The 15,447-nt window shown below is 46.9% G+C and overlaps 1 protein-coding gene across 2 annotated transcripts in view; it reads right to left on the bottom strand.

Moving 5' to 3' along the window:
- Nucleotides 1–14,211, bottom strand: part of MAML3 (mastermind like transcriptional coactivator 3) — a 252,978-nt gene extending 238,767 nt beyond the window's left edge. For both annotated transcript variants that reach the window (XM_061442179.1, XM_061442170.1), the window contains exon 1: nt 12,748–14,211. In XM_061442179.1, the coding sequence (XP_061298163.1) occupies nt 12,748–13,179 (432 nt within the window). In that variant the 5' untranslated portion in view covers nt 13,180–14,211. The remainder of the gene's footprint in view (nt 1–12,747) is intronic.
- Nucleotides 14,212–15,447: the final 1,236 nt, after the last annotated feature.

Raw genomic sequence — 15,447 nt, 5'->3', positions numbered from 1 at the left:
GACCCACACTTTCTTCCTGTCTTCCCATCTACTTCCTTAGGTCTCTACATTTCCGATGCAGCACCTTCTTGTTTCTCCTTCCAAACTGGAAAGAGTTGACAGTGCAGAGAAGGCAAACTTTCTTATCCACCACTCCTGGGATGAATGGGATAGCAGTCCTTGAAAGCTGGGAGGAGACACTGGGGGAAAGACCTACCAAGACCCTGCTAGTGTAGGCAGGAACACTCTCTGACCATACTCTGGGACCCCATGGGCACCTTCCAATCAGTCTGAGCTACAAGAAGGTAGACTAGATGTTCAGCCCGTGTTTGCAAGGAAATAGTAATCTCACTGAAAGTATATTTCGCCCCCCTCAACAGGTAATAAAGTAGCTTATCTCTCCTCTCTATTCCCACTGCTGCAAGAGGGACCACAAATCGCAGACCACGATAGGTGATTCAGATGTACCACAGCTTCTCATTGTCACGGTTTCAAGAACTTCCTAAAAGAGCAGGGAAAACAGTGTATTTTCCCCTAATCTGATTCTCAGATTAAGCAAGTAAACCCCTTTAGGCAAATTTCCCCCCAGGTTTCCAACTAAGAAAAAACAGCTTTGAAAATTTAAGCAACTGAAACCAGGATTTTTATTTGTATCTAAGAAGTACTACATGGCCTCACGAGGCTTTATCGTGATCTACATGTGAGTGCAACACACAACTTCCAAGGGCAGTATCCAGACAGTTAGTTACAAAACTATAATAAACGGCAGTAACATATACATTTGACTTTCTCATCTGCACTCAGGCTACTAATCCGTCTTCACTAGGACAACTGGAGAGACAACTACACTTGGCATTCTCCCTTTTTAAGCAGAAACTGGCAAAACTAACCAACCAAAACAACCTCCAACAAGAGCAGCAAAAAACCCACCCCACAAAACCCCCAACCAATCAAAACAAGGGCAAAGGCAAGAAAAATACCCTATCCAAAGTGAATTCTTGAAAAACTTCTTCAATGGGCATTATAAAATGAACAGTGTACGGATCTTGTCTAGAAAACAAAAAACTACATTTGATGTTGCATTGATAAAAGCCGTATACAACAGCAGCCATTTAGTTGCCTCCCTTCATAACAGGAAAGACAATCGATTCTCAGCTTAAATATTGAATTTTAAAACATGTAAGATCTATATACGTGTTAAAAAATGCATCTTCAATATGGAATATTTTACGTATTTTTTAATGCTATGTTTCTTTACAGAGCTCTGTGTGTATGACTGAAGTACTTCGGTTAAAATCTGATATTCTCTTATTATTTGAGGAGACCAGCCCAGTTTGCTCTTGCCATTACCTTTATGGGCAAGCTATCCAGTCCAAATCTGTTCTGATAAGCTCTTGATGTGACTTTACAACATATGCTCACCATGTGTTCGCTATCCACAACATATAACTCACAGATCTGGGAAGTAATTTTGAAAACAGAAGCAATGTCTTCTCAAGTAACCACTAGTGAAACTTGACATATGGAACACACTGTGTTAGAAATACCACTATTGCTAATACCGTTGTTTACCTGTTGTGCTAACAGGTTGGATTCTAACAAGTCAGCTAATTCCAAAATAAGACATCTGAGAAAGGGGAAAAAAAAACAAACAAAAAACCCCACCGAACCCCCCATCATTAACTTAAATCACATGTGCTAATCAGCACTTGGAGTTGAATTTCACAAAAAAATCCATTCAGAGATTTGTAACTTACACCAGCCTCACTAATCCTCATATTACAAAGCAAAATTGGCAGAAGTTGCTCCATCTGTGATCCTCCCATCTCCCACAGACTACTTGAATAAAAATTATTCTCATATTGCCCAGAGCTGGATTCAGATAGAAGGACAAATAAAACTCCATGCAAGTGTCTTTATTTTGGACACAGCGGCTCACTCAATATTACTTGTAAAGAACGCTATGTAAGTCAAAGTATCCATTCCACGAATGGCTTTTACATGGGCCTTTTGTAATAATTTTACCTAGTCTGTTATTCTACATGCAATTAAAATATCTGAGTACCCTGAAAAAAGTTATTACCATACTGCAAAGATCAAACAAAATCATATTTTTTCTTGTTTTATCAGAGACATAAATAAATTTATCAATTTTCAGAAGGAAATTTGGAAACAAAAGAAATCCGAATACAAGCACTTTTTTTCCCCCCTCAGGAAGGGCAGCTGTCACCTACCTGATCCGAATCATAGAATCATAGAATCGTTACGGTTGGAAAGCACCTTAAGATCATCTAGTTCCAACCCCCCTGCTGTGGGCAGGGACACCTTACGTTAAATCATATCACCCAAGGCCTCGTCCAACACTACTGTCAGCACATCATCTCCTCTGGACTAGACTGGGGTGAAAAGATATTCTCCTCAGCTCTCTTTACATTTGGATCATCACCTCACCTTTACAAGTATCTGCATCAGTATTCCCAAAGACACTTCCAGTAGTGCTCTGTCTGGTGCTTTATAAACTGCTTGGGTATTTCACTCCCAAATTAACTCCAGCAATGCATCACATCTACTAGACTTCAAATTTAACTGGAAGCTGGCTGACCAGAGAGCTGGCAGAGAACAAGGGCAGAATCCCAGGGTGTAAGCAGAGCTTACTCCACAGCCTGGCTGACGTGCTACCTTCTGCCACTCCTTTCTTCTGTTCCCTCTTCCCCAGCACCACGTTGTACACTTCCACCTCCCATGAAAAAATAAACACTGTTTTTCCCCTAAACAGTAATTTTCTCACTAGTTCAGTACTACAGATGATCTCATCGTACCAGCACCAGTACAGGACTACAGCATTGAAAGCAGGAGAGCACCCCATTTAATGGCAGCAAATCGTTAGCTTGCTTCAGCTGACTTCTCTAATGAATCCTAAGGCAGTAACGTGGAGAAACCAGAAAGAGGTTAACAAGCTGGGTTTTCCAGAGCCTGGAATGTTTTCAGTACCTGCATAATAAAGTTATTCTATTGTATGCAGTGTGCCAGGAGAACACAGATATTTCATTTAGATAAACTACTTAAAAGACAAGTAAACATAATGTGTTTACACTGGCTTTTAAGTAGCAAACAATTTTACAGCAAAAAGAGAGTAACAGACAAGTTTGATGTTCCTGGGGAATCACTTTTTCAAGATATTTGGTATTTTGACACAAAACGAAAACCACAAAATACCACAGTTCTTGTATTCAAATATCTATAGCAACTGTAAAGAGAGATGGTCTGTGCCAAGTTCCCAGAATCCCTCTCCGGCTGTAACTAGACTGCTGTACACTTCATCACAGTAATAGGTGAGGGAGAGGTGAAGCTTTTAATGACACTAGTCAAAAATCAATTTTGTTTTGCTATTCTACATTCACATATCTCCATTATCCCTACCCACTGCTGGCATTCCCCATGACAAAAAATGTTACTGAGAAGGGCAGTAAACCCTAGTGCGAACATAAAAGGTTTTTTGTTTGTTTTGTTGTAAATTAAATGAAGGAGAGAAAATAAATGGCTTTTTTGTTCATTTGGTTTGCATGATGTGGAATATGTATTAAAACGGGTCAGAAAAAAGAAGCCCCAGTCAGCTCCCCTGGGTGAAAGAAAGTAAAGCCAAATTCTCTCAGATGAACACTCAAACCTGCAGCAATCCAGCCCTTAAACAATCTTTTGGTCTACAAAGTAGTTAGCACAAATTAGAAAAAGAGATAGCGAAGCAACCTCAGCACAGCATCTCCACTGTGACTGGAATGCAAAGACTGCAAGCTCAGCCCAGAAATGTGCTGTAAGAGAAGGTCCTTCAGATTATTTTGAACCATTACTTCATACCCAACCATGGACTATATGCCAGAACGCTTCAGCCAATTCGGAGCTCAAACAATGTGGCCCCCATTCAGTTACAGAATTCCGCTATCTTCTGTATGAGGCCACTGAAGTCTTCAAAGCTACATTACCTGCCTCAATGACAATTAAATAGATGTATAGTTGAACGGAAACACCACTTGCCAAAAATATCATTAAAAATCGGTTATTTAACATCAGTGGCAGTTCTCCCTGTGCCACCTCAGTTATGCACTGGAATGCAAATCAGAGAAATCAGAACAACAGCCACCAGCCTCAGAGACAAAAATGAACAGCAGCAAAAATTACAGCTGAAACATAACAATCTTTTTAGCAGTCTAAAGACAACTACCACCAGCTAAGGCAGTCGCATTTTAAAGTCACTTTCTCAAATACTACAGACTCTGTGACCACAATATTCTACATCAACAGAAGTGGCAGGAAATGCTACAATTTCTCTTTTGGTGAAGCACTGGTCTATCCTCCTTGATGTAAGGAAACATCTTAAATGAATAAAACACTCCAATACTTTCCAGAACTCTTCCAGCATTTCATCTGCCATAACCACCTCACTTCCTCCTTTAGATTGAGCACAGTGAAGAAGTGCCAAAACCACACAGTGGGTTAAATGAGCTAAAGGAAAGAGAGTGAAAATATAGAAAATGGGTGCATGTAAGTTGTTCATAAACATATCAGACTATCTATCCTCTTTCACCATCAAAAGTGATCACAAATACTTTTACTTTGTCTTGTAGTGGTGTTTATGTGTACGTACTGGTTTATATAAACACACATCCATAGGCATATTGGCTTCTTGTTGTGATAACACTGAGGGTCAGAGTAAGGTTAAGGACCAATTCTATGCTCTTTGCCTATGTACACAATATCCAAGGACTTTCTGAACACGCCCCAGACTTTCACAAGCAGCATAAAGTGGGTACAGAAAAGCTACACCTTCCCTGCAGCACTTAAATTTTGCAGCTGTTAAAGCTGCTCCTCTGACTCTAAAACCGATTAAGTTGAACTCGTTTATCAAACCAAAAATGGTCCTGTATGGCACATAGTTAAAGCAATGTAGGGAGGAGCCTGAAGTGTGAAGGGAGGAGGAGAAGAGGCACAGCCCAACAGCCCCACCTTCAAACAGTTAAAATGCAAGCCCCACCAAGCTTCAGTTGTTGAGAACCATACAGAACATTACAGAGCCCTATATGAAAACTTTACAGAAAGGGGCCTCAATGAAAAAAAAACAAATATGGGGAAAAAAAAGATCCTTGAGCCATTAAATGTTTCTGTTTATTAGCTTAGTTATTCTGAAAGCCATAGATTCAGACCTCTTTTCTACTCCCTGTGTGCTGTTGTTGTGCAGAACTGGCAGCGAGCAAACTGCAATAAATCATTTTTGGTACCAACAGCACTGCAGCCTTAGAAGTTACACAGAACTACAGAAAATGCTAAGTTCCTGTGGGTGGACACACTTCTCTCAGGTCAACTAAAGCTTAAAGTTTATCTCCTCCCCAATGTTAATGGATTGCGGTGGCAAATAAAATCAATATGAAAGAGGGAAGTCTTGAAAGAAGGCTGCTCACCCCTTCCTGTAAGCACTAAATTTCAGCAGCTGCTCTCTTATTAACTACTGCAAGTTTAAAGAGACATTTTCTCACAACCCCCATGAAACTGGGTTTCAAGTACTGAAAAAGTAAACAGGAGCAGTCGATGCTGACTTTTGAGCTACAAGCATTGTGAAACTGAAGTGTGCGAGGAGGGGAAGCAAAAGAGTAGTCAGTTATATGATTTTGTGGTTCACCATCCTGTACAAACTAGGAAACTAAATACTTCAAAGTGCTAAGCCCCTACAAATTCCTACTGAATGTACAAGTACATTGCTTATCTGAACAGCCTGTGAGAGCCAGACTGGAAAACGGATTACAAGTTTGTAACTTCAGCCAGAGATCGTACCTCACGTTTCAATTCATAAAACAATGCACTCGAAGGATTCCAGTCTGCAGATCCTGGCTGTCAAACCTGTCCTTAAACCTCTGCTAACCCAAGCACATCAATATGAATTATACATATTGAAATAATATGCAAACAAATGTTATATACATGCAAGCCGTTGAGTAGAAACAAACTCTGACTCCTTTGTTACTTACAGATTCCCCTGTTTCTGCAGTCAGGAACAGAACCATGTGCACTGACACCAGGTGCTCGGGTAAAATGTATGCTACCAGGTGAGCATGTTTTAACTATTAGTTCCCAGATGTTTATGCTGGGATAAGGGGGAAGTTTCACAAGAGGATTAAGGTGTTGTAAGACTATGCCGCCCAAGGGAGGGACAGTCAAATGAATCATGGATCCGATCCAGCTGAAAACCAACCCAGAAGAGGAAAAGAAAGCAGTGTGTCTGTCCTCGCCTGCTTGGTGAACTAAGGGCTAGTATTAGCAAAGGGAGGCAGCAAGAATATATGGACACTGACAAGAGCAGGAAAGAGACAAGACTTCCTCAGTGGTGGCAGCTCAGGTTCACACCAGCTTAAGCCACTTGTGAAGCCTTAAGCTTTAGGTCAAACTACTGTAAATTAAGGTTAACCTAAATGCAACCATTTGTCTTAACACAATCACATGTTAATGGTTTTGGCTCTGTGCTAGCAGAATGAGTTTTGAACACATTCCAGCCAAAGTTGTTCTTCCTGAACTTGACAGTGCCTAAAACTTCACTGCAGGAATTTCAACACATGCTATTTGGTCAATCTGGAGCTCAGTTTTCACTATGACTGGCTACCCTATGTCAAAATAGAATCACAGAATCGTAGGATGGTTTGGGCTGGAAGGGAGCTTAAGGATCACCCAGTTCCAACCCCTTGCCACAGGCAGGGACACCTTCCACTAGACCAGGTTGCTCCAAGAGCCGTCCAACCTGGCCTTGAACACTGCCAGGGATGGGGCAGCCACAGCTTCTCTGGGCAACCTGTGCCAGTGCCTCACCACCCTCACAATAAAAGCTTTTTCCTAATGTCTAATCTAAATCTCCCCTCTCTTCAGTTTAAAGCGATTCCCCCTTGTCCTGTCCCTACCTGCCCCTGTAAAAAATCCCTCTCCAGCTTTCTTGTTGGCCCTTGAAGGCACTGGAAGCTGCTTTAAGGTCCTCCCGGAGCATTCTCTTTTCCAGGCTGAACAAGCCCAACTTGTCCTGCTCTGGCTACGGCTTATAATAACCACTGACTATCTTGTAAAGGGCCACACTTCCTATCAGAGCATATAAAGGTCATTAGAGGCTAGCAGCGCTTGAGGGGAAGAGTCTCTCCATTCCTTTCAGTTTGCTAAACTGAAGCTTACTGTGCTGCAAAAAAAAGACAAGCTGCAAAAGAGGTCAAACTGCAAAAACTCCTTGTCCTAAAGGACACTAATCACACAGGAGCATCAAGCGTGAGCTGGTATGGAAAGAAGAAAAATGGGAGAGGCTGTGGAATAAGAGAGACACAGAGATACACCCTTATAGGAAGAGCAAAATAAAAGGGGTTACACGATGACTCCTTCTGTGATGCATATGAAAGGGAAGGAGCATTGCTGGCCTGGGATTTAATTTTGGTATCATCCCAGTTTTGCATTTACTACAGACTTTGCCCCAGTGTAAGCAAGATCAGACAGCTTATTAACTCAAGAGATGCTTAATCCTACTTAGTCATCAGGCATGAGTAAGGGCTACAGCATTTGACCTCTTGTGGAAAAGAAACACCTGAAAAATGATCTCTCTGTCTCATCTTTGCAATGCTAGAGAAATAGATATTTCCTATAGTGTAACTGATCAACTTCTGAGCACCTGAAATGTAAGTTAAACAGCCATATTGCACTAGAAAGAACACAAGAAATGCATCCAGGTTTATGAACATACACACATGTCCATATTAAATACAGCAGGTGTTAAACTTTAAAAATCTACTCGCAAGACTGCCAGCATTCCTCAGCATTCAATTCTATTACCCACATTATCCATGAAGCACTAAGACCAACTCAGATGTTACACTTTTCACTCCGGTTACCTTTTCCAACAAAATAGGAGAGCCTGGGGGAGAAAGGTGGAACATCTGCCAACAAGGAAGACATATAACTAGCTTTCTATAAATCTGAAGGTGTTATTCTGTAGCTACACAAAGCAAGCTGTGAGGACTGGCCTGCACACTTTCCTTCCCTCAGGTAGAAGGGCGATGTGATCGATACCTTCCATGAGGCAGTACGTTAGCCTGGAGTAGTTAAAAAGCAGTATTGGAAAATACTCTATTTGCCAGCCGTGTTTTCTTTAAGTTTAAACTAATTTGGAATTGGCATAGTATGCTTTGGCAGGGGAAGAAAAAAAGACGATCTAATAGGTCATTTCACTTTCGTCACTAATTTCTGTGAGCTAAATAACATTTTATGTTTATGGTGTTTAAAACTCAATTTCCCAAGGACCAGTTTTAAAGTTAGAAATGGTCACTATGACAGTAGCTATCAAACCGATAAAGATGATAAGTAAGAAAAGTCCTGAAGAACTTTTGAAACAGCAAAAAAGGAGCTCCAGCCCCCTTATACCTCACAGTATCTGAGCAATATTTATTTGCTCAGACGCAAGTAAGTGTGCATTATAAGGTCAGTATGGTAATTACAGATGTAGTGTTTCATTGGACCAGAAAAAAAAACAACAAAAAATGAACAGTGGTGTCATGAATAAGAAACAGAGGTGACATAACTTGCAATGTTTATTATATATTTGCCTATTATCTACTTAGCTATTTATTGTATTCTAAATATACATTAACTATTTTATATATAAAGTGCATACATGCATATACACACACACTATCTATGAAACACATACAATAATATGGATGCAGAGCCAGAAGACTCTTACACTGAAAGGAGGAAACAAGAAAGCAGATTAGATCACAAAGATGCAAAGAACTGACATAAGGGGCATAAGACGCAAGCATCCCGAAGATGAGATGCAAAGTTTTGGATGGGCTGCATATTCTCCTAATACTTCCTTTGAACACCAAGCTGCTCCAGCATTCTAAATAATCCAACACAAAGGCACAGAAAACAAGTTTGACTTTTGCCAGGTTGAACGGGGGTTGGGGAAAAAGGCCCTCCCAGATATTTATAAGCAACATATTAACTTTTGTGCATGACTGACAGTGTGGGAGCAAACTAGTTCTGAAACCCACTGTTCTCCTCGAGTAGAACAGGTTGAAAGAGCTATAAATCCAGATATTCCAAACTTCAGCAAGTGAAAACTTGGTCTACAACAAGACACAGATTCAGAGCAGATCAGCAATTCATGAAACACAGCCAAGCCTCTGCTCCTACATTGCTTCTTGAAAAAAGGCTCCCATTGATGACTGCCTGTCAGTTGACATAGAGCCCTCAACAGTGGAAAGTGCATAATCCCTTTCATGAACTCCGGGAGCGAGGCTGTAAACTGTGGGGGTGGTGACAAGGAGCATGGCACAGACCAGAGAGCTTGTACTCCACCACATGAAGAAAATCAGAGTGTGTGTCTTCAGATATTCCTCTTCTAGAGACAGCTTTTAGCCAGTCTGCTGAAAGGTACCTCAGCACTTGTGCCAGCACGGGCTGCTGGGAGGGTTTGCTGTCCCAACCTAGTACACATCTCTCCTCCCTTCCCAGCATCTCTCAGTCTCTCAGTTTGGAGAAGGGCACACAGACTGAACATACTTCTCTTTGTTTTGCCTCGATGAAAAAGAATTAGAAACAGCATTTCTTGTGATCCACATTGTATTTGTTGTCATTGAAGCCTGACTGCTTCATTCTCAAATTGTGCGGTTTAATAATCTGAGGGAAGAATTCAATAATGATTGTGTGTGAAGAGTAAAGCAGTAGCAGACCCAAATGATTGTTCCGCTATAAACCTCTCAGCTGGAGTTTACCAAGGAATAAAGGGAGAAACCCCCAAAATGTAGTTCACTGTTTTCTCATGTCAAAAGAAAGTGTTAAATGAATTTGAACTGTTTTGGCAAATAAAAATCATGATGCACGTACACATCAAAACTCACCAATCTTCTATGATGGCTAGAAATGAAAAAGCTTCTTCTTTTGTACTCAAAAAGCATAAATGTCTTAAAGAAAATATTTTTCAGTTGCTTTAAAAGGAGCAATTTCTCAGGTTTTGAATATTACTTTCACGTACACATGGATGCTCCCTAACCTTTTCCACATGAGACAAAAATCATAATTATCACACTATGAGTAAAACAAAGCAGATGTTTCTTTTCTGTTGGTTGTTTTTTGTTTTTTTTTTTGCAACACTTGTGTACACATTCCTTAAAAAAAGAAAAAAAGGTTGATGGAAATGTGTCATGTTTAGGAAATACCAGAATGTCTCTTTTCAAGAGAAGTAGCATAGTGCACATTGAGTACATTTAAATAGCACCGAGACCGAAGCAGACAAATTCAGTTACAGTGAATTTCACAGCACACTACCCTTCAGGTTGGCTGCTCTTAGCTCCTGGAGTGTCCCAACCTGAAACAAATTAATAATAGCAAGAGCTGTAAATGCATTTCCTCCTTTTGTTACTTTGTTTCCACAACTTTCACATTACAGCAGGGCAGTGTGTCTCTGTCCCGGATCTTCAAGGGAAGGTCAACAAATCACAGAATGGTTTGGGTTGAAGGGAACTTAAAGCTCACCCAGTTCCAACCCCCTGCCATGGGCAGGGACACCTTCCACCAGACCAGGTTGCTCTAAGCCCTGTCCAACCTGACAGGGATGGGGCAGCCACAGCTTCTCTGGGCAACCTGTGCCAGTGCCTCCCCACCCTCATAACGAAGAGCTTTCTAATATCTAATCTAGATCTCCCCTCTTTCAGTTTAAAGGCATCCCCCCCTTGTCCTACCCCTACTTGCTCTTATAAAAAATGAGCTACTTCACTAAAAACCCTGGCCTTTAATGCTTTAGGATAAGGTTTCGGAAGAAGGGGAAAGGAAAACCCACAGCTAGCAATGGCCCAAGGAGCTGTTCTGAAGACGGATGCGTACACAGTGCACCAGAACGCTTCCCTGGAGCCAAGTAATCCTGAGGTCTCCTGAACCTCCAGCCCCTCTCCTGTATCTTGTGGAAATGACATGAGATGTGGAAAAGGATCTGAAGACCGTTTGGCTGACTATAGGTAGTCCCTGCTCGTGGAGTTTGATTAGTTACTGAGCTAGGAGTAGATGTGAACCAAGGCAAAGCGCTGCGGTGCGAGGGGCACCGCGGTAACCGTGCGTTCAAAAGTCCTGCGGAAAGGCAGAGAAATATGGTTGTGCCTCGCTGCTAACGCCAGGAAAGCAACAAGATGTCAGTGAGGTTTTTCTGCTTCCTGTTTGCAAAGCGCGCACACACACACACAGAGCATCCTCCCCCCCGCCCCGGGCTTTGTGTGGCTCCAGCCGCCGTTCCCTCCCTCCCTCTCTCTCCCCCCCTCCCTCCCTCCCTCCTCCCGCCGCCGCCGCGGGCCCTGCCCGGCTCCCCGCCCCAAGGGAGGAGGCGGCCCGCCCCCCGCTCCCGGCCATCCTTCCCGGGAGCGGTACCGGGGGCTGCTCCCCGGCGGGGGGACTGCGCTCAGCTTTTGTTTGCCGCCGGCGAAAGGACTCCCATCCCCGTCGCCCCGGGGGCAGACAAAGCTCCCTGTAGGCCGGTGAGGAGCTGAGGGAAGGGTGTCGCTGCCCGCGGGACTGCGCGGCGCCGCGCAGGGGAGGAGTCGGCGGGCACGGAGCCGGCACCGCGGCCGGAGGAGGACGGGCCTGGCGCGGCCCAAGATAAACACAGTGCTCCCTCCTTCCACGCACGGGAGGGGGGGGGTCGATGGGAAGAGCCGCCGCCGGGACGGCCGTCTCCCCGCCGCTTTGTCACGGTGACACCCCTCGCATCCCCCCGCGGGGCCCGGCGGCAGCTGCCGCCCTGCAGGACCCTCCCGCACAGCCGCGCAGCGGGCGGGCGGGCGGGACGTGCGGGGCTTGTAAACCACACACTGCTGTCGCACCTCCCCTCGCTCCCTCCCTCCCTCCCTCCCTCCATCCATCCCTCCTCCCCACCGCCCATTGTGCGCCCTGCAGAAGGCGAAGACCCGGCTGCCCCGTGCCCACCCCCCAGCACCCGGCCCCGCACAGCCCGGGGCGGGGGGACACGCCAGGACACACACGCACGCTTTTCCCCGATAGCCCCGGCCGAGCGGCCGCGACCTGCTCTAACCACGGCTCTAGCGGAGAGCGGGACCCGGCTCCCCCCGCACCTTCTCTGATTATGCATCCTCGGTGCAGCCTGGGAGTGGGAAACTCCGCTTCCTACTTGCCGCTACGCTCCAGCCGGCTCAGCCCCCGCCCCCTTCCCCCCCCTCCGCTCCTCGCCCAGAGCCTTAAAACCCACGGAAACTTTAGGAAGCGATTCAGCTGGGGTTGCCGCTCGCGTGGGGCAGCCCAGCCGAGAGAAGGGCACAACTTTTATCATCCTCCTGCCGGCACCCCGGCCTGAGGAGCAGACTTCAACCTCCCTCCGCCGAGGGATTTAGAAGGGGGTGGCCAGCACAGCCCGCCAGCCCCCCGCTCGGAAAAGCCGTCGTGAACCACACACACAACCCGTCCGTGGGCTCCCGACAGCCTGCGGCGCGCACCCGGCGCCGCTCCTTCTCCTTCCCCCGGGGCAGCTCTTCCCTTCCGATAGAGACGGGGGGGGGGGGGGGGGGGGGAAAAGTTTGTCCGCTCCCCCCCCCCCCGCCGTGAGAAGTTGCGGAGCAGCCCGAGCCCCCCGCTCACTCAGCCCGGCCGCCGCTGAAGTTGAGCCGAGCACCGGTTCCCCCCTCCGGGAAACCGGGGTCCACCTACAGCTCACCGCAGAGCGGACAGCCGCCCCCCCGGGCCGCATCCCCTTACCATGATCAGAGTGTGGTTCCTCTGCTCCGCCGTGGCTGGCTCGGCATCTTGCTGCTGTTTGCTCTGCTGCTGCTGCTGCTTGCTGCCTCCGGTGCCGGTTTTCTTGGCTCTCTGCTCCAGGGTCCGCTGGTAGAGGCTCACGGTGTCCCTGCGCTCCAGCTCCAGCTGCTCTGCCTGGGCTTGCTGATACCTGCTCTCGCAGTTGACATGGTGCCGCCGGCAGCCCTCGATGCGCTGCCTCAGCCGCTCCACCACCGTGCTGTGCTTGGGGACGCCGCCGTTCGCGTTATTGTTACTGGGAGCAGCGGCAGGAGGGCCGTGGGGAGCGCTGCTGACCCCGACACCGGCCCCGCCGAGGCTGCTGTTCAGGTTATTGTTGATGCAGATACTGCTGCCATTCGCGGCGGCAACGGGGGCTGCAAAATCCCCCATCCTCTTCCCCGGGCACACTATTTTGGAAGAAGTTTTTCCCCTACCCTTGGCACACACACAGTCTCCTCCGGGGTCCTGATGGGATACTTTTGAGAGAACCGGGGGGGAGGGGGCACCAGCATGTATCAGGGAAACAGCGATCCCAAGCAAATGTTTCTCTTTCCCCCCAGCCAATCCCTCTCGAGAAGCTCCAAAACATTAAAAAGAAGGGGGGGGGGGGGGGGGGAGAAGGAGGAGGGAAATAAAGAGAGAAGGTGCTAAAAGGTTATCACCAGCAACACAACCAACGAACACACACACACACACAAAAAGCAGCACAACAAACTAAGCAGCAGCAATTCGGGTAGCAAACTCCTGGAGATATCAGACCAGTTCCTTTCCTCCTTTTTCCTTTTTATAATCCATTATTTCCAAATAGATTTCGGGAGATTTCCGGAGGTTTCGCCCAAAGCCTTCTCTCCCCATGGATAAAGAGCAACACGCGCGCCCCTCCGCCGGCACGCACACATAGAGCCACATCCACAGACACTCACACGCGTGTTCGCGCACACGCATCCAGGCACAGGCACACACGGACACACTCACTCGCACTCCCTGGCAGCAAGAGACAGGACGAGCCGCTTTCTTATTGTATTTTTCCTTCTAGAGAAAAGTTTGGGTGTTTATGCCGCACCGTGTTCGCAAAGTACTTTGGCTGCTGAGTTGCATTTCAACAGGAACCTAAAGAGCAAATCCTCGGGCTGGGGGAAGTAAACACATGGACAATCCGGACCGAGCTGGAAGGAAAGGAAAAAACAATAAAAAAAGAAAGAAACAACAAAAAAAGTAGAGCTGTGAAGTCTCTGCAAACCGCCGAGCTGATAGAGCCTAACGCTTTGCTCTGCTCTGCTTGCTGCTGCTCCTCCTGCCACCATCACAATGATCAAATGCTCTCCTCCTCCACCTCCTCCTCCTCCATGCCAGCGGAGTGATACCAGGACAGGAGCGCTCAGTAAACACCGCAGCAGCACCACCACCACCACCACCAGCAGCAGCAGCAGCAGCAGCAGCAGCAGCAGCAGCAGCGGCAGCTCCTCCAGGCCGGGAGGCAGACCCGGGGACAAGGTGCAAAACCCGGCACGGACGTCGCCCAGCAGGAGCGGACATGGCGCTTCCCCCGCAGCGCCCCACGCTCCGCTTACGCCCGGCGCCTGCGGGCACGGCACGGCACAGCTCGGCACAGCTCAGCTCAGCTCGGCTCGGCTCGACACGGCTCGGGCCGCCACCTGCCGCCCCCGGGGCTCCCCTGGCCGGGCGGGGCGAGCGGCAGGCAGCCGGGGCGAGCACGGCGGCGGAGGCTCGGCGCTGCAGCGGGGCTCGGCGGATACCGGGCGGGAAGAAGGTTAAAGGGGGGGGGGGGGCAGCGCCTCGGGTGAGCGAGCCCCGTGCCTCGGTACCGGAGGGTGCGGAGGACCCCCGGAGCCCAGCGTGTTCCGTGTCTCCCTGCCGTGTCAACTGTTGCATAACGCGGGAGAGGAGCGGGCAGCCCGGTGCCGCCCGGAGACCCGGCTGAACTTTCTATTTTAAACAGCGGCAGAAACATGACACGTTGGGCAGGAACGTTTTTCCGAGAGAGCGAGCTAGCGGGCGGACGGCGGCTGCCTCCGTGCAGAGCTCGGGTGATTCATGGATCAGGGACAGCATCCCGGGAAGCGAGTGCTGAACCATTTGGCAAACAAAGCTACTGCTCGCACAGTTTTAATTGATGGGGATTTTCTAACTAGCACCATGAGATGTGCACTTCCAATTCTTTATTTTCTTCTTTTTCTATTAAGCATACCTCTGTGACCCAGAATCATCTCTGAGAGACACCCTTGTTCTATAACATGCAGCTGGAAATCTAGAGAATTGGGAACTCATACATTAGTCATGAGATCCGATTTAAACCATCATTTCTGCCACTGCAGATTAGCATAGGATACTATTTCTAAGCTTCTCTCAGTGGTAAAGAGCTGTCTTTTGCTTTCTTTAAGTGCTCAGCAATATGAAATTTGAGGTTAATTTCATCTCTATTGCAACTATTCTTGACTATGTTGAGATGGAAAATAATAGTGGACAAATAAGATTAGTAGCTAGTACCTTCCCTGTGCTGGGACTAAGGAGCATGTTTCCCCTCCTTTCCTTAAAACTTTACTATCAGTTTGAGAACTGAAGTGCAACTACTTACGGTTGTTAGTGACCACCCATTACTATTTTATCACAAAATGAACAGGGCAGAACTATAGTTGC

This window comes from Pezoporus flaviventris, unplaced genomic scaffold, assembly GCF_033815535.1.
Source record: "Pezoporus flaviventris isolate CSIRO_AGI_PZ_B2104156 unplaced genomic scaffold, CSIRO_AGI_Pfla_v1 ptg000002l, whole genome shotgun sequence".
NCBI lineage: Eukaryota > Metazoa > Chordata > Aves > Psittaciformes > Psittacidae > Pezoporus > Pezoporus flaviventris.
The sequence above is the reverse complement of the archived record's forward strand: the minus strand, read 5'-3'. Positions and strand labels throughout refer to the sequence as shown.